This window comes from Balaenoptera acutorostrata, chromosome 2, assembly GCF_949987535.1.
Source record: "Balaenoptera acutorostrata chromosome 2, mBalAcu1.1, whole genome shotgun sequence".
Lineage (NCBI taxonomy): Eukaryota > Metazoa > Chordata > Mammalia > Artiodactyla > Balaenopteridae > Balaenoptera > Balaenoptera acutorostrata.
This window is the reverse complement of record NC_080065.1, coordinates 165599650-165621170: the sequence shown is the minus strand read 5'-3', so window position 1 is coordinate 165621170 and position 21521 is coordinate 165599650. Positions and strand designations below refer to the sequence as shown.

General features: G+C 41.8%; 1 protein-coding gene across 10 annotated transcripts in view; it reads right to left on the bottom strand.

The window, feature by feature from the left end:
* Positions 1-20935, bottom strand: part of NSD1 (nuclear receptor binding SET domain protein 1) — a 143148-nt gene extending 122213 nt beyond the window's left edge. For 2 of the 10 annotated variants that reach the window (XM_057541449.1, XM_057541454.1), the window contains exons 1-3: positions 20596-20898; positions 19355-19468; positions 18525-18614 (exon numbers count right to left, since the gene is read on the bottom strand). In XM_057541449.1, the coding sequence (XP_057397432.1) occupies positions 18525-18614; positions 19355-19384 (120 nt within the window). In that variant the 5' untranslated portion in view covers positions 19385-19468; positions 20596-20898. The other 8 variants (XM_057541451.1, XM_057541452.1, XM_057541450.1 and 5 more) reach the window with 8 other exon arrangements.
* Positions 20936-21521: the final 586 nt, after the last annotated feature.

Sequence of the window (21521 nt, the reverse complement as noted above, 5' to 3'; positions counted from 1 at the left end):
AAACAAATGAGTGTATAAAGAAAATGTGGTATATACATACAATGGAATATTATTGAGCCTTCTTTTTAAGAAGAAAGTCCTGCAACTTGCTACAACATGAACATGGAGGACATTATACTAAGGGAAATAAGCCACACACAGAAGAACAAATTCTACATGATCCCACTTATATCAGGAATCCAAAATAGTCAAATTCATAGAAGCACAAAGTGGAAGGGTGGTTATCAGGGGCTAGGAGGTTACTGGGGCTGGGAGGAGGGGGAATCGGGGACATGTTAGTCAAAAGGTACATAGTTCCACTTATGCAAGATGAATAAGTCTGAGAGATCTACTGTATAGCACATATGGTCAACAATACTGTATTATACACTTAAAATCTGTTAAGTGATTACATCTTATGGTTAAGTGTATGGTATTATATATGGCATTATATATGGTGACAGTTTCACAGGTGTATACTTATCTTCAAATTCATCAAGATATACACATTAAATATGTACAGGTTTTCCATATGTCAATCATGCCTCAAAAAAAATAATAATAAAAGGGGAAAAAAAGTTAAACAAAATTACCATATGACCCAGCAATTCCACTAGTGGGTATATACCTGAGATTTAAACACAGATGTTCAAGCAAAAACTTGTACACAACTATTGACAGCAGCATAATTAATTCATCATAACCAAAAAGTGGAAATAATCCAAATTCCCACCAACTGATGAAAGATAAACAAACTGTGGTATATCCACACCATGGAATATTATTCAGCCATAAAAAGGAATAAAGTGCTGATATGTGCTACCATATGGATAAACTTTGAAAGCATGATGGTTAAGCGAAAGGAACCAGACAAAAAAGGCCACATACTTTGATTCCACTTATACAAAATGTCTAGAATAGGCACTCATAAAGACTGAAAGATCAGTGGTTGCCAAGGACTAGGGGAAAGGGAAAATGGGGAGTGACTGCTTAATGATTAAGTAGTTTCTTCTTGGAGTGATAAGAATGGTCTGGAATTACATAGCAGTAATGGTTACACAACACCGTAAATGTAAAAAATGCCACTGAATTGTACACTTTAAAACGGTTTAAATGGTCAATTTTAAGTTATTTAAATTTTATCTCAATTCTTAAAAAAGTGTCTAGCTTCCTTAAACTATTTTTTAAATGGAACATTCACATCTGGTATGATAAACTGAAAGAATATTTCATTACTGCACAGTTACACTTACATTGTGGTTATTTGTTAGTAAGCAGAGGTAACTCAGAAGTCAGACAGAAATAAATCCTCATACTAGATAGAAGTTGCATTTGGCTTTGAAGTACAGGATAGGACAGATTTGCTGATGACACCTGTCTTTCTATTCAAGTTTTCAGGCCAAATTGACATGCAGACTTGAGAAAAACTATCAAATTTCTGCCTCTCGTTTTAATCTCCCACTGCCAACAAGACCACTAAAAATAACATTATGTAATGAACGGTGCCCTTAGTCCTTTGCAACAGGGGAGGCAACACAGCAGAGAGAAAACACTCTGAAGCCAGACGGCCTTGGCCAGAATACCAGCACCATCACTTGGGAAACCACTTAAATCTCCCTAAGCTTCTATTTCCTAATGTATAAACCTGAAATAATGGTTGTCTATCAACTTATGTGGGCTTGTTCTGAGGATTAAATGAGATAATATCAATACTCATTAAGTGCTTAGTACAGAGACTAGCTGCCTGGCAGACGGTACTCAATGTATGTTAACTATGATAATTAACAGCAGCAAATACACACCATGTGCAATACACTGTGCTAGGAGTTAATTTTCAAAACAGCTTACAGATTAAGAAACTAAGGGTGAAGAGTCACTTGTCCAAGGTAATCAAAGGAGTCAGTCTGGTCTCAAAGGGAGATCTGTCCAACTCCAAAGTCCACATTTTTTTTTTTTTTTTTAAGTTGAGGGTTATGTTTTATTTGGTGAACATAACTGAGAACTTATGCCCGGGACACAGCCTCTCAGGTAATTCTAAGGGACTGCTCCCCCCACATTCTTTCTACAATCCCAAACTCCCTTTCTATATAAAGAAAAGTTCTTATGACTTCTTTTAATGGCATTTTATCTATGCTTTTTCGTAGTGAGCAGCAGTCAAAATTAAGAAACAGAAACAGGTTAACAATAGATACAAAAGTCAAATACAAGCAGAAAAAAATATCATTTCAATCATTTAAACAAAAAAAAAAAAAAAAGGGAGAATTTAGGGAAAGACCTAGACCCTAACTACCCCACTTCAATATCATCCCTTCCTACCCCATCCTCCCCGCCTAATCATGCCATAATCAACTCCTTATTCTCCCAAAGCAGCAGCTATTTCAATCCTTGGAATCCTAAATCATACTCCTCTCTGCCCAGCACAGCTGTCCTACCCCAACTTCCACCATATTCCCATCTTACAAATGCATGGCACCTAAAAAACAACTGAGTGATGAATGAAGAATGTGCTGTCTCAATTAATGTTAGCAATTTTCGAAATGCAAAGTTACAATAAAAAGTACTTGGTAAAAAATCACCTTTTTTTTTTAAAGATTTTTTGATGTGGACCATTTTTAAAGTCTTTATTGAATTTGTTACAGCGTTGCTTCTGTTTTATGTTTTGGTTTTTTGTCTGCAAGGCGAGGCATATGGGATCTTAGCTCCCTGACCAGGGATCGAACCCTTCACCCCCTGCACTGGAAGGCAAAGTCTTAACCACTGGACAGCCAGGGAAGTCGCTTTTAATTGAAAACTTAGAAAGTAACTCCTACTATAAAAATAATCACATAGGGCTTCCCTGGTGGCGCAGTGGTTGAGAGTCTGCCTGCTAATGCAGGGGACACGGGTTCGAGCCCTGGTCTGGGAGGATCCCACATGCCGCGGAGCGGCTGGGCCCGTGAGCCACAGTTGCTGAGCATGCGCGTCTGGAGCCTGTGCTCCGCAACGGGAGAGGCCGCGGTAGTGAGAGGCCCGCGCACCGTGATGAGGGGTGGCCCCCGCTTGCCACAACTGGAGAAAGCCCTAGCACAGAGACGAAGACCCAACATAGCAATCAATCAATCAATCAATTAATCAATAAAAAATAAATAAATAAAATATATTAAAAAAAAAAAAAAAAAAATCACATAAAGGGTCGGGGAACTAAGATCTCGCATGCTGCGCGGTACAGCCAAAAAAAAAAAAATTAAATTTTTAAAAATAAAATAAAAAATAAAAAGGAGTATAAGAATTGTACACTCAAAACTACAAAACACCACTGAAAGATATTAAACAAGACCTAAATAAATGGAAAGATACCCCATTTTCACATTGGAGACAGTGTTGCTAAGATGCTGATAAACTCCAAAATGATCTACAGACTGAACAAAATATCAAACTTCCAGTTCCCTTTTTTGCAGAAATTGATAAGTTAATCCTAAAATTTGTATGAAAATGCAAGGGACACAGAATATCTAAAACAATCTTGAAAATGAGAAACAGGGAATTCCCTGGTGGTCTAGTGGTTAGGATTCGGCACTTTCACTGCCACGGAAGTTCAATTCCTGGTAGGGGAACTGAGATCCCACAAGCTGCGTGGCATGGCCAAAAAAAGAAAAAAAAAAAAAAAAGAACAACAAACTTATAAGACTCAACACTTCCTGACTTCAAAACTTACTACAAAACGACATCAATCAAAAACGTGTGGTGCTGGAATAAGGTTAGACATATAGGGACTTCCTTGGTGGTCCACTGGTTAAGACGCCACGCTCCCAATGCAGGGGATCCAGGTTCAATCCCTAGTCAGGGAATTAGATCCTGCATGCCACAACTAAAGATCCCGCACATGGGACTTCCCTGGTGGCGCAGTGGTTAAGGATCCACCTGCCAATGCAGGGGACATGGGTTCGAGCCCTGGTCCAGAGAGATTCCACATGCCACAGAGCAACTAAGCCCATGTGCCACAGCTACTGAGCCTGCGCTCTAGAGCCCACGAGCCACAACTACTGAGCCCACATGCCACAACTACTGAAGCCTGCACGCCTAGAGCCTGTGCTCCACAACAAGAGAAGCCACCGCGGCAACGAAGAGTAGCCCCCGCTTGCCACAACTAGAGAAAGCCTGCACACAGCAATGAAGACCCAACACAGCCAACAATAAATTAATTAATTAATTAATTAAGTAAATAAAAATTTATTTAAAAAAAAGATTCCGCACACGACAATGAAGATCTCACGTGCCACAACTAAGACTCAGTGTAGCGAAATAAATAAATAAATCTTAAAAAAAAAAAAAGGATAGACATATAAATTGACAGAACAGAATTAAGAGCCCAGAGATAAATCTATATCTGTTTTCAACAAGGGTGCCAAGACCATTCAATAGGGAAAGAATAGTCTTTTCAACAAATGGTGCTGGGACAACTTGGTACCCACATGCAAAAGATGTTTGGCCCCCTACCTCACATCATATACAAAAATTCAAAATGCATCAAAGACCTACGTGTAAGAGGTAAGAATATAACTTTTAGGAGAAAACATAGGAGTAAATCTTCTTCATCTTCAATTAGGCAATGGTTTCTTAGATATGACACCACAAGGCAAAGAAAAAAAATAGATATATTGGAAATCATCAAGATTAAAAACCTTTGGAACGTCCCTGGCGGCCCAGTGGACTCTGTGCTTTCACTGCTGAGGGCCAGGGTTCGATCCCTGAACAGGGAACTAGGATCCCAGAAGCTGCACGGCATGGCCAAATACAAAAACATTAAAAAAACAAGAAAACAAAAACAAATTTTGTGCTTCAAGGATACCATCAAGAAAATGAAAAACCCCACAGAATGGAAGAAAATATTTGCAAATCATATCTGATAAGGGACTTAATCCAGAATATATAAGGAACTACAACTCAGCAATAAAAAAGCCCAATTTTTAAAAAATATGCAAAGGATTAACAACACAGACTCCAAAGTCGCTATACAAATGTCCAAAAAGCACATAAATGGATGCTCAACATCATCAGGAAAATATAAATCAAAACCACAATGAGATAACATGTAACACTCACCAGGATGGCTTAAAAAAAAAAAAAAGCAAGTGTTGGCAAGAATATGAAGAAATCACAACTGTAAAATGGTGCAGCCACTGTGCAAAAACAGTCTGGCTGTTCCTCAAAATGTTAAACAGTCCCGTGGGGTTGGGACTCCACACTTTCACTGCTGAGGGCACAGGCTCAATCCCTGGGTGGGAAACTAAGATCCCACAAGCTGCATGATGCGCCCAGAAAAAAAAAAAGAATCCCCACTGAATCCAGGAGAGGTATTTGTACACCTATGTTCATATCAGCATTATTCACAATAGCCAAAAGGTGGCCATCGACTGATAAATGGATAAAGAAAATGTGGTATACAGCAGAATATCTTTAAAAAGGAAGAAAATTCTGACACGGCCTACAACATGGGTGAACTCTTGAGGACATTACATTAAGTAAAATAAGGCAATCACAAAAAAGATAAATACTGTATAATTCTACATGAGGTATTCAGAGCAGTCAAATTCAGAGAGAGAAAGCAGAATGGTGGTTACCAGGGGCTGGGAGGAAGGGGAAGTGGCAAGTCGTTCAATTGGTAAGTTTTCTAAGATGGTAAGAGTTCTGGAGAATGGCTGCACGAAATGTGAACATACTTAATGTTATTTAACTGTACACGTCAAAATAGTTAGGATGGAGAGTTCCCTGGTGGCCTAGGGTTAGGATGCCGGACTTTCACTGCCATGGCCCCAGGTTCAATCCCTGGTCGGGGATCTGAGATCCTGCAAGCCACATGGCACGGCCAAAAAAAAAAAAGTTAAGAATGGTAAATCTTATGCTATGTATATTTTATCAAAATTAAAAATAGGACTTCCCTGGTGGCGCTGTGGTTAAGAATCCGCCTGCTAATGCAGGGGATGCAGGTTCGAGCCCTGGTCCGGGAAGATTCCACATGCCACGGAGCAACTGAGCCTGTGCACCACAACTACTGAGCCCGTGTGCCACAACTACTGAAGCCCACGCACCTAGAGCGCATGCTCCGCAACAAAAGAAGCCACCATAACGAGAAGCCCGCACACTGCAACGAAGAGTAGCCACTGCTCGCCACAACTAGAGAAAGCCCATGTGCAATAACGAAGACCCAACGCAGCCAAAAATAAAAATTAATTAATTAATTTTTTTTTTTTTAAGTTAATGGGACTTCCCTGGTGGTCCAGTGGGTAAGATTCCATGCTCCCAATGCAAGGGGCCCAGGTTCAATCCCCAGTCAGGGAACTAGATCCCACATGCATGCCACAACTAAGAGTTCAAATGCTGCCAAGTAAGAGTCCTCATGCCACAACTAAAGTTCCTGCATGCCACAACGAAGATCACGCATGCCGCAACTAAGACCCGGCGCAGCCAAAAATAAATAAATAAATAATAAGTAAATAAATAAATAAGTTTTTTTAAGTGTCACTACTTTGTATACTTAAGCTTTCTCCTTTAAAACTACTTATTTCTTATTGGGTGGGCGTGGTAACCAGTCGCCCTAGATGGTCCCCAGTGATCCACACTTCAGGGTATTCCCCTCCCACATTGTATCTCCTTGGATCTCCTTGCTAGGTCTCTCCTCTCTTGGACAACTCACTCTAGGGGGGAAGCCAGCTACATACTGTGAGCAGCCCTATGGAGAGGCGCTCATAGCAAGGAACTGAGGCCTCCTTCAGCCAACAGCCATATGAGTGAGCCATACTGGACAAGGATCCTACAGCCTTCAGATGACTGCAGCAGTGATGGACATCTTGCTTGTAATCTCGTGAGAGACTGAGCCAGAACCATCCAGCTAAGCCACTCCCTGATTCCTAACCCTGTGTGAGAGAAATGTTTATTATTTTAGACTGCTCAGTTTGAGGGTAATTTGTTAGGCAGAACAGATAACTAATACAGGATTTCCCTGGTGGTCCAGTGGTTAAGACTCCGCACTCCCAATGCAGGGGGCCTGGGTTCGATCCCTGGTCAGGGAACTAGATCTCACATGCCGCAACTAAAAGCCTGCATGCCACAACTAGAAAAGATCCTGCGTGCTGCAACTAAGACCCAGCTCTGCCAAATAAATAAATTTTTTTTTTAAAAAAGATAACTAATACAAAGGGAAACATTCCTTCCACAGCTATAAGAATTTGTTTTCAAAAAGAAAATTAAAGACTCTATAAAAATTATCATCAGCACAGTGCTAGATATTAAAATAAAATCCCTATTAGATCAATTTAAGGCTTTAGCAGACAGAATTTTTTAAAATTTTTACAAGTGTGTAAAATTGGTTTATCGAACATACGGAAGTTTCGAATCAATAAAAGAAACTACTCCAAAAAGATCTGGATACATGAAAAATGAAACTTCGACTCTACAACTATAGAAAATTAACTAAAATGAAAAACAGATTGAGAAGAAATATTTATGTCTGTAAGATAAAAGGATAATAGCTATAAAACACTACAATCCAGACAGATAAGTCAGCAAAGGATATGGAGAGCAAAGGCCACAGGAGAAATACAAACAAGAAACAAAGAAATCATTTTCAACAATATTAATTAAATCAAACTTGCGGTAGAAGTATGCACCTATTTAATGAAGTAAAAAACTTAAAACATCAATGCTATCAAAGTTGGCATGCTATCAAAGGGAGGAAAATGCTGTACTCGTATATACACTATTTAGAACTGTGTGAAATGGTACACTCCTTTTGGAAAGCCATACAGAAGTAGGTACATCTGAGACAAAAAATTTAACCCATTGCCCTGATAATTCCCCTATCAGCAGTTTATCCTTAGGAAATAATTCCACAGACATTACTATGAAATTAATAAGGTACCTACCAAGACTTTACTTAAAACTCTAATATCTACTCCACCAAAGAACTAATTTCAGTGGTTTAATTACCTGCACTATAACACTTCTGCCTCAAAGCTCTACTATATTTAAAAAAAAAAAAAAAAAAAAAAGGAAGCACTTCAAATGCAGAACTGTATTACCTCTCAACAACTGCTCTGCAATTCTTTACAGATCATGGCATGGTGGAAGTGTTTTTTCTTCATATGCTGATTATAAAAATAGATTCAATTCATTGTCCACTGAACCAACTGCAATGTTAAAAAAATGCCTTTGGATATAAAATTCCAATGACAATTAGCATGGCATTGATGTCTATTATTTTTACTGGGTATAGATTAAACTTGCACATTGCTGAGTTTCACCAGGGATCCCCAACAACTCCAATTACCTCATCAAGAGAAATTAGAGATTGCCAAGAGGAATATACCCTCAGTAATTTACAAAGAAAGACTACCTTCAGATTCTGCCTGGTATATGAGGGGATATCATATAACCAGTAATTATTTTTAATTTAATCTAATGTGTAAATATAATTGTTCATCCTCCAAAATGGGTTTTATCCTTCCAGCAATCTTTAACACAGTACTATGGTATTGATATTTTATGTAAGGTCACTGGACATGTGAAAAGAACTTTAGAGGCCTTAATAAAGTAATTTCATCTAATAACAGTAAAAAACACTAAAATCTGTTCCAATTTATTAAGGGGAAACCACAAGTTTGTATGACTTTATTGTTTCTTTAATTAAGTTATCTAAAAGTAGAAACAATGCTTAAAAATTATGACTTGTATACAGGCATTATAAAGAATGTAGATCATCTAGAATACATAAAGAACTCTCAAAACTAAACAATTAAAATCAAACAATCCAATTAGAAAATGGGCAAAAGACATGAATGTATTTCACCAAAGAGGATATACAGATGGGAAATAAACACACAAAAAGATGTTCAACATCATTAGCTATCAGGGAAATGCAAATAAAAACCATAATGAGGGCTTCCCTGGTGGCGCAGTGGTTACGAATCTGCCTGCCAATGCAGGGGACAGGTTCGAGCCCTGGTCCAGGAAGATCCCACATGCCGCAGAGCAGTTAAGCCCATGCACCACAATACCGAGCCTGCGCTCTAGAGCCCGCAAGCCACAACTACTGAAGGCCGCATGCCTAGAGCCTGTGTTCCGCAATAAGAGAAGCCCCCGCTCACTGCAACTAAAGAAAGCCTATGTGTAGCAACAAAGACCCAACACAGCCAAAAAAGAAAGTAAAATAAATAAATTAAAAACAAAAAACAAAAACCATAATGAGATATCATTACATAACTATCAAAACAGTTAAAACAAAAATAGTGAAAACACTAAATGATGGTGAGGAGGAAGAGAAACTGGATCACTCATACACTACTGGTGAGAATGTAAATAGTACAGTTACTCTGGAAATCAGCTTGGCAGTTTCTTATAAAAGTAAACATGCAGTACCATATGATTCAGCAATGGTACTCTTGGGCATTTATCCCAGAGAAATGAAAACTTATGTTCACACAAAACCTGTATATGAGTGTTCACAGCACTTCTAATAGCCAAAAGCTAGAATAAACCCAGATGTCCTTCAACAGGTGAATGGTTAAACAAACTGTGGTAGATACCTATCACGGAATACTACTTAGTAATAAAAAGGTATAAAATATTGATACACTCAATAACTTGGATGACTCTCCAGGGAATTTTAAGTGAAAAAAACCCAATCCCCAAAGGCTATATATATACTGCATGATTCCATTTACGGACATTTTTGAAATGACAAAATTTTAGAAACAAAGGACAGATTAGTAGTTGGCAAAAGTTGGAGGAGGAACTGCCAGGAAGATGGGTGTGATATAAAAGGGCCACAGAAGATATCCTGGTGGCACTGAAACTGTTCAACATCTTGAGTGTGGTAGTGCACATACAAACCCACTCAGGTGATAAAAATGCAGAGAACTTAACATAGTACATACACACAAACAAGTGCAAGTAAAACCAGGGACATCTGGAATATGTCCTTATAGAACTGTAGAATTTTCTTTAAAAAAAAATATGAAAAACATAAACTGGGACACCTGAATAAGATTGGTGGATTATACCAATGTCAATATCCTGGTTGTGATATTAGATGTTTTTGCAAAACATTATCATTGCAAAATCAAGCAAAACATACATGGGATCTCTCTGTATTATTTCTCACAACTAACAGCATGTGAACTTACAGTGATTTCAATAAAAATTTCAATCATTAAAAAAAATGGAGAAAAAAAAAAAAAATGGAGATCTACCTACATGCTCATATGAATAGATATCCTCAACGTATTAGGTATTCAATAATATGTATATCAGGCCACTTGTGTTACCAAAAGATAAAAAAGGTACATAGACACAAAGAAAATCCTAATAAAATATAAAGAATGAAAATGAGGGACAACAGAATTCCCCGGTGGTCCAGTGGTTAGGACTCTGTGCTTTCATGGCAGAGGGCCAGGGTTCAATCCCTGGTCAGGGAACTGGGATCCCACAAGCTGCATAGTGCAGGTCCCGCCCCCCCCCCAAAAAAAGAGGGAGCATATGAGGGGTGACAGAAATAAAGTTCCTTTTTTTTTAATGTTCCATTTTTCACTTTTACCATGAATTTATATTACTTTTCTAACTAAAAATATTCATAGCAATTTCCTCAAAAGGCCACATTTTGAGATCATTAAAAAAGTTTCAGAAATGATCATTCAATGACAATCAAACCCACCACCAGAAAAGAGGTGGGCTCTCCTGAAAACCAGGGGGTGGAAATGAAACATTTACATCCATGACAAAAGACAACCAGCAAAAAGCAACAATGTAATAAAGTTAAACTACTTAATAGCTGGAGTGCAGAGAGATACTGATCCTATGGCCCAAACTAAATTCTCCTGATAACCAAACAAAAAATGGATCAAATTCTCCTGATTATTAAACAAAAACAGAAAAAATACTTAATGCCTTTATCTTACCAATTAAGCAAGAAGAGTTTAGAAGAACAGAGAAAAAAGCAAAAGTGCAAAGATATGTTTCTCAAAATTCACAACTAACTCTTCCAAATGTCCATTTGGCTCTTGGTATATAGTAATAATAGGCATCACTTACTGAGCACCTACACTTCAGAACTAGCAGTGTGCTAGCTGCTTCAGATAAATTATCTTGTTGCATCCTTTCAAATGTGTAGGCTACACAGTATTCGCCCCATTTAGAGATGAGGAACTGGGCCTCAGAGAGATTAAAGGGACTTCTACTAAACAGGTAGCACAGTACACTGTCAAGGGATCTATCCAACTTAAAACTATTATTATTTAATATCTTTAATTAAGAGATTAAATGTGAGAATGGAGAGAAAAATGAATGCTTGAGATACAGGGAGCACAAATTCAAAGCCCTTAGAAATTAAATGCATGAGGAGATAAAGTCAAAAAAATCACTGAAGTTTTGAAATTTGGTACATTGAGGATGAGCATTCACAGTCCACTCATCACCTTCCTACCTAAAATTTACTCCCATTCCCAACTTGTATCTCTGTAATAGCACCATTCATTCTTTTACTCCATAAATATATGAGTGTCTACTACAAAGAAGGCACCATGCTACACATTGTTAAGATGCAAAAAGATGAATCACACCAGGGCGACAAAGGCTAACAGTTCAGCCTAGCTGAACCCAGCCAGGATTCCCTGGGTGTAGCATATGAGATTTGGGAAAGTCGGGATGAGGTCCTATCACAGAGGACAACTGAATTTGGGCTTATTTGTTAGGCAAATGGGGAGAGGAGTGAGGCACTGAAGGTAAAGCTTTAACCAGAGACCTAGTTTTCTCATTTTGGAGGTCAGAGGTAATTTTGTCTGTCTCTCCAGACAGACTGGAGAGAAAAACTATATGAAGACCAGTAATAAAGACATCATAGTAGAATGGAAATAGCATAAAAATTCAACTCTACAGCATGGAATACAAGGCCTATATTTACACTTTATCTCCTGACAACCCCACTCCTCTCAGATTCCTCCTATCAAAGAATTTCTTACCACTTGCATATGCTATTCCTTCTTACTTACTGGCATGTCCCTGCTCAAATTATATATAACCCTCTGTGAAGTTCTTCCAGATTACTCCAGGCATGCCTTCCTCCACACTCCCATAGTACCTATAACACCTATCAGACCATGTGGCATTCTGTATTGCCATTGTTTACACTTGTTTTCCACAGTAAAGTTCCTTAAAAGCAAGTCTACGTCTTTCCCTTTTTTAATACTAGCAGTGCCTAGCACAGAGGAGGCACTCAAATGCATTTTGATCATATAAACAAATAAGTGACTCCAAGGTTTCCAGCCTTGAGAAGAACTGGAGGATGATGCTATCATTAAGACAGAAGGAAAAGCATGTTTGGCAATAAAAGAGATAGGGTCAAAAGTGAGTAAGTATGGGGACTTCCCTGGTGGCGCAGTGGTTAAGAATCCGTCTGCCAATGCAGGGGACACGAGTTCGAGCCCTGGTCCAGGAAGATCCCACATGCCGCGAATGCAACTAAGCCCCTGCGCCACAACTACTCAGCCTGCACTCTAGAGCCCGCAAGCCACAACTACTGAAGCCCGCACACCCAGAGCCCGTGCTCCGCAACAAGAGAAGCCACTGCAACGAGAAGCCCGCGCACCGCAACAAAAAGGAGCCCCTGATCCTCACAACTAGAGAAAGCCCATGCGCAGCAAAGAAGCCCCAATGCAGCCAAATAAATAGATAAACAAATAAAAATTAAAAAGCAGTGTCAATAATTTTTTTAAAAAGCTTTAAAAAAAAAGTGAGTATGATACAGGTGGAAGAGAAACTTGGGTGGCAATTTGAGTTTCTTGGTCTGAAGCTCAGAAGTCAGATTGAGAGAGTTTTCACACAGTAGAGAAGCAGTAAAGTTAATCAATGAAAGCGGATGAGGCTGCAGAGAATGAAGAAAAGAGAACAAGCAGTCATAAAAGGAGTCGTGGTCAAAATGCTGCACATCTAGTAGGATAAGTATGGAGGTGTCATTTGTGACTCTGAAAAGAACAGTTTCAACAGAGTACAGAAGCCAATTCACAGAGCTTAAGGAGACGTAAACAAAGTAGACAACTTTTTCAAGAAATTCACCAGTAAAGAGGAAAGATAATCGGAGGGGTTACAGGATAAAGGAAGATTCCTTTAGAATAGGAAGATGTCATTCTCTTTTTAGGCAGAAAAAGTGACGCAGTGAAGGTTGAGAATAAAGATCCCAGAGGGAAAGAGTAATGAATAAAACCAGGGCCTCCAGCAAGGACAGAGTCAGATAAAGAGCAGAAACAGAGACGTGTGGAGACAGGAAAGGAGGGAGTAGAGAATTGCTGGGATGATGAGAAGGGAAGAGGAGAAAACCCCTGAGGAATCATTTTTGTCTCAGGCACCAACACGACAAGCCTTGGACCTCGTCTGCACTTATCTCTTTCCTTCATTCCTCAAATCCAGGCTCCAATTTTGCCTCCAATCCAGGCAACCCTAAAAGGGCTGCCAATTTTCCCTCCTCTGAAATAATCTTTTGGATTTACCCCCTTTCTTTCTACTACTGACTCTGATCAATTCTAATTTTTAATTACTACTGCAACAGACTCCTACATCCTAACATTGCCTCTACTCTCTCCCAGACAAAGTTTTCCAAACACAGATTTCATCGAATCACCTCTCAGCTGAAATTCCTCACTGGATCCCAGTTCCTATCACATCAATACCAAGTGCCACAGTCTGGATTTCTAGGCCTTATTACCTGAGGACACCCATCCTACCCAACCTTCTGAAAATACTATGTTCATTTAGTTCTCTTTATCCAAAGTACCCTTCTAAACCTAACCAAACCTAACCCAGTCAAGACCAATTCAAATCCCACTTCTTCCTTGAAGCTCTAAGTTTCATTCATCTCTCCATTGATCTCCTTAACCACGTAAACATCCATAGCACAGAACTTAGTACAGGGAGTGGTTTGTGAGTATTTTCTGGATCTCCAAGATTGTACCGGGGGATATTGTTACAACACCAAGATACCTTTTTTTTTGGCCACACCACGCAGCATGCGGGATCTTAGTTCCCCAACCAGGGATCGAACCCATGCCCCCTGCAGTGGAAGCTCGGATTCTTAACCACTGGACCGCCAGGGAAGTCCCAAGATATCTATTTTTAAGTGGCCAAGAAAAAGACTCTATTCAAACATCCATCCCATGTACAATACAGTGTCTGTCATTACCTAATGAAGCACTAACTAGTATTACATTGCAAACCAATTACAAGGTAAAATTGCAAACAAATCTGGCAAAAAGATACTGTGTTCCTTAAAGTCAAGGTAAATAATAAAGAAGAATCACCCCAATTACAGGCAAGGAAAAGTTGATCTAGGTCAACCAGTAAACAAGTGACAACTGACAAGGATACAGGACAGGAGCTTCAAAGAGTGATATGAACATCAAAGGGTTAAGAAATGTTAGTGAATGACACAGTGGAGAGAGGATAAAACAAGACTGGCAAAATATCAGTGATTCTTTTTTATTGTGGGGGGTGGGGAGTAGCTGCACCTCACGGGATGTGTAACTTCCCCAACCAGGGATCAAACCTGTACCGCCTGCAGCGGAAGCGTGGAGTCTTAACCACTGATCCACCAGGGAAGTCCCAATATCAGTAATTCTTGAAGCTAGGTGAGGAGTACATGGAAATTCAACTATTTTCTCTTCTTCGGTATACACCTGAAATTTTCCATAGTGGATATTTTTAAAACGAAAACCTCAGTAAGACTGATTAAGTCCTTAAATATTTTACAAAAATGTATCCTCCTTATGATCATAATGAGAAAATGAAGCAAAATAAAGTATGCCATCTCCTATGGTACAATTTTGCTGGACAGAATTTTTAAAAAATCTATTTGATTCTTGCCTTATTATAACAAATAGTTGCCATCATAATAAAAAAAATTTTTTTTTAATATTTATTTATTTGGCCGCACCAGGTCTTAGTTGCAGCATGTGGGATCTTCGTTGCCATGTGCGGACTCTTAGTTGCAGCATGTGGGATCTAGTCAGGGATCGAACCCAGGCCCCCTGCATTGGGAGCATGGAGTCTTAGCCACTGGACCACCAGGGAAGTCCCATAATCAAAATTTTGATAAAGGTTTAAAACTTACTTTTAGGGACTTCCCTGGTGGCGCAGTGGTTGGGAATCCGCCTGCCAATGCAGGGGACACGGGTCCGAGCCCTGGTCCAGGAAGATCCCACATGCTGCAGAGCAACTAAGCCCGTGCGCCACAACTACTGAGCCTGCACTCTAGAGCCCGCGAGCCACAACTACTGAGCCCACGTGCCACAACTACTGAAGCCCACGTGCCTAGAGCCCGTGCTCCGCAACAAGAGAAGCCACCGCCAATAAGAAGCCCACACACCGCAAGAAGAGCAGCCCCCGCTCGCCGCAACTAGAGAAAGCCCGCGCGCAGCAACAAAAACCCGAGGCAGCCAAAAATAAATAAATAAAAAATAAAATTAAAAAAAATAGAAGTGTCTTTTCAAAAATAAATAAATAAAACTTACTTTTATAATTCTTAATCTTACTTTTCAATATAAAATCCTAAATAATCCTTTTTCTCCTTATTTACTTATGAAATTTTAGTCCTCATTTTAAGTGTATTCATTTTTAGCAGTCTTCTTTAGATAAAGAGGATCACTAATATAAAATGTATGTCAGACCATCCTGGAGGCTGGCTACATCCTAAGAACTTTGAGGATCCCCAAATTCATGAATACCACCATAGCACAAATTAACTCTATTTATATTTATCTCCATAAAATATCTAAGTGAGGAAGAGTAGCAAATAAACAACTGCTGCAATCAGCCTAGTGAGAAAACCAGGAGTTACTTCAGGCCCAGGTAAGAGTGTCAGAGACCTTCAAAAGTCACTAAAGAAAACCAAGAGTACTCAGATAATTCTATGGTTTCAAGGGTTTCAGTCTTGTCTCAAATAACATCAAGCACCTTGAAGGTTGATCTATGTCTTCTATGACATCTGTTTTGACTACAAGGCTATGAAGACCCAATAAGATAATACAGACCAAAGCACTTAATAAACTGTAAGTTACTGACTGCTTTAACTTGGAGCTCCGGGGACCAACCTTCCTTGAAGATTTTTTTCAAGTATCTACAATGTACAAAGCACTGTACATTGTATATGTACATTGGCAGAATTTAGACAGTATCAACCCAATTAAATATAAAAGCACCAGGTCAGGATTATTAACTGTAATGACAACCATTTCACATCACTGTACACAGAAAAAACTGAAGAACATGAGGGTAAACTGAAGAGGCTGCTCATTTATGACAGGAGGCAAAAGGTCTGCTGATAGCTAGTTGTACAAAACAACTGGCAATATGATGCTGAATTATGTGTCTTTCCCTAATTCCAGACAGAGGGCTTAAAACCCTAATAACTACTCTTAATCTCGCCAGGAGAATCTCATTCTATCACAATATTACAGACAGAGAAAAAGACAAATAGCATTTGCAAAAGATATTCTAATTTCTAGCCCTGAGCACAGGATCTAATACAGAGTAAGCACTCTATACCGGCTGCATCACCAATCAACTGTGAATAGTCTCAAAACATCAATAGTGTGTGGCTATATAGAATTATTTTTAATTACACCTTTCCCAGGCTTATTGTTCAACTACATTTGCATTTTGAGATTGACTTCACTTTAAATCCTTAGTTAAAAAATATCAAAGGCAAAAAATATATATATACACACATCAAAGGCGAAAATCAAAGCAACAGATTTCATCTACAACCGGAATGAAAGAATAAAGATGGGAATTCCCTGGCGGTCCAGTGGTTAGGACTTGGCGCTTTCACTGCCGTGGCCCGGTTCAGTCCCTGGTCCGGGAACTAAGCTCTTGCAAGCCACGAGCAGCACAGCCGGGTTGCGGGGGCAAAAAAAAAAAAAAGAATAAAGATACTTGCTTCTTCAAGTCCATAATCTTTGAGCAATTTAGATTTTCTACCTGAAAAAAGTTTTTCTACATTTATACAAGTTTGTTAACTCTCATTTTAGATGCATAACATACTTTCTATAGGCTCCAGTATTTTCAATTGTTTTTAATAGAACCAATACTCCACTGACATTTCTTTGATAAGAAGCACATAGATTTACATTTATATTTGTATGCTTCTAAAGAAACATGTATCTCCACCTTCAGATCTAAGTTTTTATGTAGTTAAAAAGACAAAACTATATACATGTAAAATAAATTTCAATGTGAACCCACGAAGAAGGATTTGTCTGAGCTGCCAATAGGCTGCCAATACAGCCTATCCACCCTGAAAAATACCTCGGACAATACAGACTCTAGATTACTACCAAAACAAATTTTTTAAATCTGCAACTGCAAGCTAAGAAATCAAGGAGTACTAAAGCATATTTAAGATATGAATCAACAGAAACAAAAGTGACACACCCACATTCTCACTCTAACTTTAAAGAACAGCAGGGCTATACAGTAAAATGAATGTTTAATGCACTCATAACTATCATCACACACCATAAAATTTTCTCTGATTAAATCTTTACATAGTATTTCAGCGGTATGTTGGGAGGAAATGGGATCCTCTTTAGTGACATTACAGGTGACCATGACAATGTGTCTGGACAAAAACAAAATCAGAATCAAATATTTAAAGCTGAAAGGAATCTTTTAACAATCAAGTTAAAACAATCAGATTTTAAAGGTGATTAAACTGAGGCTAAGAGAAGTCAACTGATCATTTAGCTAACTAGGAACAGTCAAAAAATTCTGCGTAAGATCAAACTTTTAAAAAAACTTCATCATTTACCACAATCTAACAATAGTATGTAGCACTACTGAGTAACTCAAATTACATTTTTTTCCATTTCTATACACATACACCCATACCACACATTTATATACACTTCAAAATTTAAAACTAGGAAAAGTTTTAATGGTGGCAGTTACCTGAAGCATAGGATGCTGCACAACAGGTAGTTCAGGAAAATCAGCCCAATTTAAATCCTGACTGATGTCCAAGAAGGCCTTCTCATCTTAGCTACTCTGAATGTTTACCCCAAATGCACTTCAACCTGCAGCAAAAGTCACCCCATCAACTAAAAATATAAGCCATGCCTTATGCAGAAACAGGACTCCAGGTAATTAACTGGTTCACCTGTACTCATGATACCAGCAAGCCAAAGCCAAGCTCACTTAAAAAAGAAAAAGCTAAACAAATGTATACCTCCATCTTGAACATTTAAATCTGAACGCAGTCAAATGCCCTTTAAGTTTAACTCTTAGCCAGTCCTCAATGGAGAGTTAATTGGGAAAAATCAAAAAAGAACCAAACTCATATAATAGAGGAAGATTTTTTAAATCAAAGTAAAATTTCCCCAAAGACCTTATCATTAGCAATAGGCTTTCATCTGTGAACTGATAAACATCAAAAAACCAATTAGTTAGAATTGGTTTTTAGTTTCCCTTTAAGTTGCCTGTATATATACATTTATGTATATATTTAAGTTGTACCAAAAACTGCTTACAAATGGCAATTCCTGTGAAGTAGATGATGATGAAGTTCCAGGTAATTCTAGCATGTTTCCTAATGTACTGGTACTGGAGTCTGGATCATCCTGAAAAGATAAATTTATTGAGTTTAATTGCTCTTCTATGGTAATGGTTGTATCTCCTAGTGAAAGGGGGGCTGGGAGAAGGGCTGCTTTTTCATTGCTGCCGTCCACTTCATTTCTTTGCTTATTTTTCTGTGTTTCAGTTTGAGGAGCTAATGGCAAGAATGGCGATTTGACTGCACCGTGTCTACTGTCTGGTGTGCTGTCTTGTTCATTTCCCATGGCCACGTCTACACCATTCTCTGATTTAGGCTCATAATTGCAGGTGGCATTGGTCTGAGTTTCCTCAAAGATCTCCTCTATACTCTCATCCTCTGTGACTGGCTGTTCTGGGTCCATTTCAGAATCTACATCTGCATCGTCCACACAAGTAAAATTCTCAAAGTGCAGAAAGCCATTCTTGATAGTCTTTGTTACTTTTACCTGGAGTTCAGGGGAGTTATTACAAGAGGGTTCCTGTTTCATAGCAAGTGCTGTTGGACCACCAGGACTCAAGGAAGTGCAAACAATTGGCGACTGAGCTCTTGAATCACTTTTTTCAGGGTCTTGAAAGGATTCTGATCCATCAGCAGACCCATTTAAATACTCTACATTGATCATGGAGGCCAAATCCTGTAGTCTCCGCAGTGGAATGTAACAAGATGGAGAATCTTGTCCATAAGCATTTTGGGATGTTCCACTGGCAGTCGATAACTGCATAGTACACCCATTAAGTGGCTCAGAAAAATTGGATTGACCATTACCGAAAGGGCTGTCCTTGTCTTCAGGGGCATCTAAATTCACTGGATTGGAAAAGGGCAGCAGACAATTTCTTCTAGGTAGTTCACAGGTCTGATCCATCCTGGGCCAGCATCAACCTGGAATCCAAAAACACAGCAATTAATCTGAGTTAATAGGCCATTTGACTCTTATCTTCAAAATGGCAGCCACTTCTCAAGGCCTAGTGGCCTCGAAGCCTAGTTCTACTGCACTTCCATGGGCGGAAAAAGTTCCCCAGCTGACGATGGAAAAATGGCCTCGGAGAGACTCCGCAAACTCCATCTTCCCGGAGATGGGCAGATCTTGCCACATGGAAACAGCCGTCCCTTTTTTCTGCACTGCAGACTGGTGGACAGTTGGGCTGATCTAAAATTAAAATCCCTTTGGCAGTAGACATTTCCAAATCTCAAACAGCAATAGTCCTTCCCTTCCCCCGCTGAGGGTCCTGTGGCCGGATCTCCCGAAGGGAGGGGGCTGTAGGGTTCGAAGGTGGCTCCGGGACGCTGCACAAAAAGGTTATCCCCCCCATCCTTTCTGGCTCGCTCGGGCGCAGCGGTCACAATAGCGCTGCACCCTGCGCCCCAGCCGGCGCCGGAGCCTTTGCAGCGGCCGTGCTCTGGCCGCAGGCGAGTCGGCCGAAGCGGGTGCACCCCGAAGCTCGCCTTTCTGACTGCAGGCCTGCTCGGTCCACGGCTGCAGGGCCCAGAGGCTGGAACGCGGCAGGGGGAGAAACGGAGGCAGCCAGTGAAGCCGAGTCAGGGCAGCAGCAGCTGCTACAGCTTGACAAACATGGCTGCTGCCGACGCCGCCGCCGCCTGCCCGGGCCGCGCTCCTTCCCGCAGCGCCGGCAGCACCTCCTGGCCGAGCCGATCTCACTCATCAATATTCAGCACCAAGCAAAGTTTGCTGCAGGAGGGCAGCCGGCCCCGTGCCCCCCAGCCGGCTACCTGAAGGGAGGCGGAGGCCGAGGTGCGCGCGGGAGGCCGGCGGGGCACTGGCCGCGCGGGGAGGAAGTTCGCGGCGGCCCGGCCGGCTAGGCCTGAGCCCGGCTGGTAGTGATGGAGGGGGAGGGGGCCTGCGGCTGCAACGCCGCCGGCCACCAACCCTGTGCCGCGCCCGGCCCTCCCCCGCGCCCCTCACCTCACGGCCACCACCATCTTCCCCGCCCGGCCGCCTCCCCCCTCCGCTCGCGCCTGCCCGCCGCCCACCCCAGCGCACTAGTTACCGTGCCCCGCGCCCCCTCCCGGGCCGGCTGGGGGGAGGGGGTGACCCTCATTACACTGGGGCGCGAGCGGAGCGGTGGGGAGAGCGCGGAGCCGCTCGCCGCACCCCCCTCCCCCCGCGTCTCTCTTCAGGGGAGAAGGCAGCGAGTGCGACCTGCCCCGGCCTATTCCGCCGCCGCCTCCTCCTCCTCACACCCCCACCGCGCGCGCCCCCGCGGCGGCGCGAGCGACCGAGCGCTTCGCGCCGGCCCGCGTGCGGCTGGGGCCCCTAGTGCGCGCGCACCCCTTCCCCCACGGCGCGCGCTCCTTTGCCTCACTCTTCGGGGTTCAGGGCGGGTGAAGTCGGGCTCGCGAGCGCGCCGCCCAATCAGCGGAGCCGCCGCTGCCGCCCCCTCCCCTCCCCCTGCGCGCCAGCTCGCGGCCCGGGCCTACGGGCCGGCCCGGCTGCCCGGGCGGGGCCTGAGGCGGGCTCCCCAGGGGCCTCGCGCGCCTCCCCGGAGTGTCGGGGCCTGCGGGCGTCGTGGGTGGCACTCCGATCCCCTCACCTACCTCAGGGAGCTGCGCCGGCCCCGGGCTGCACACGGTTCCAGCACCCTACCGGTCTCGAGCCCCAGCCCCGGCGGCACCTGGCCGGGCTGAGGCCTGTCCGACCGCCCCGCCAGCCCCGCTCGGGCCCGCGTCAGTCCCGGCCTCCATCTTAGGTTACAGCCCTGGTTCCCCATCCACTGGGCACCTGCCCTCAGCCCGCTCCTCTCGGCCCGAGGCCAAGGCAACCCCCCTCCTACCGCGGGGCTCACCTGGGGGCTGGGGCTGGGGTCTTCGAGGCCTCAAACCCCGAGTAGGCGCGGCCGCAGGTGAACCCCCTGCCCGGCCGCACCCCAAGCCCACACCACCACCACTACAGACCAAGCTGAGCAGGAAACAAAAT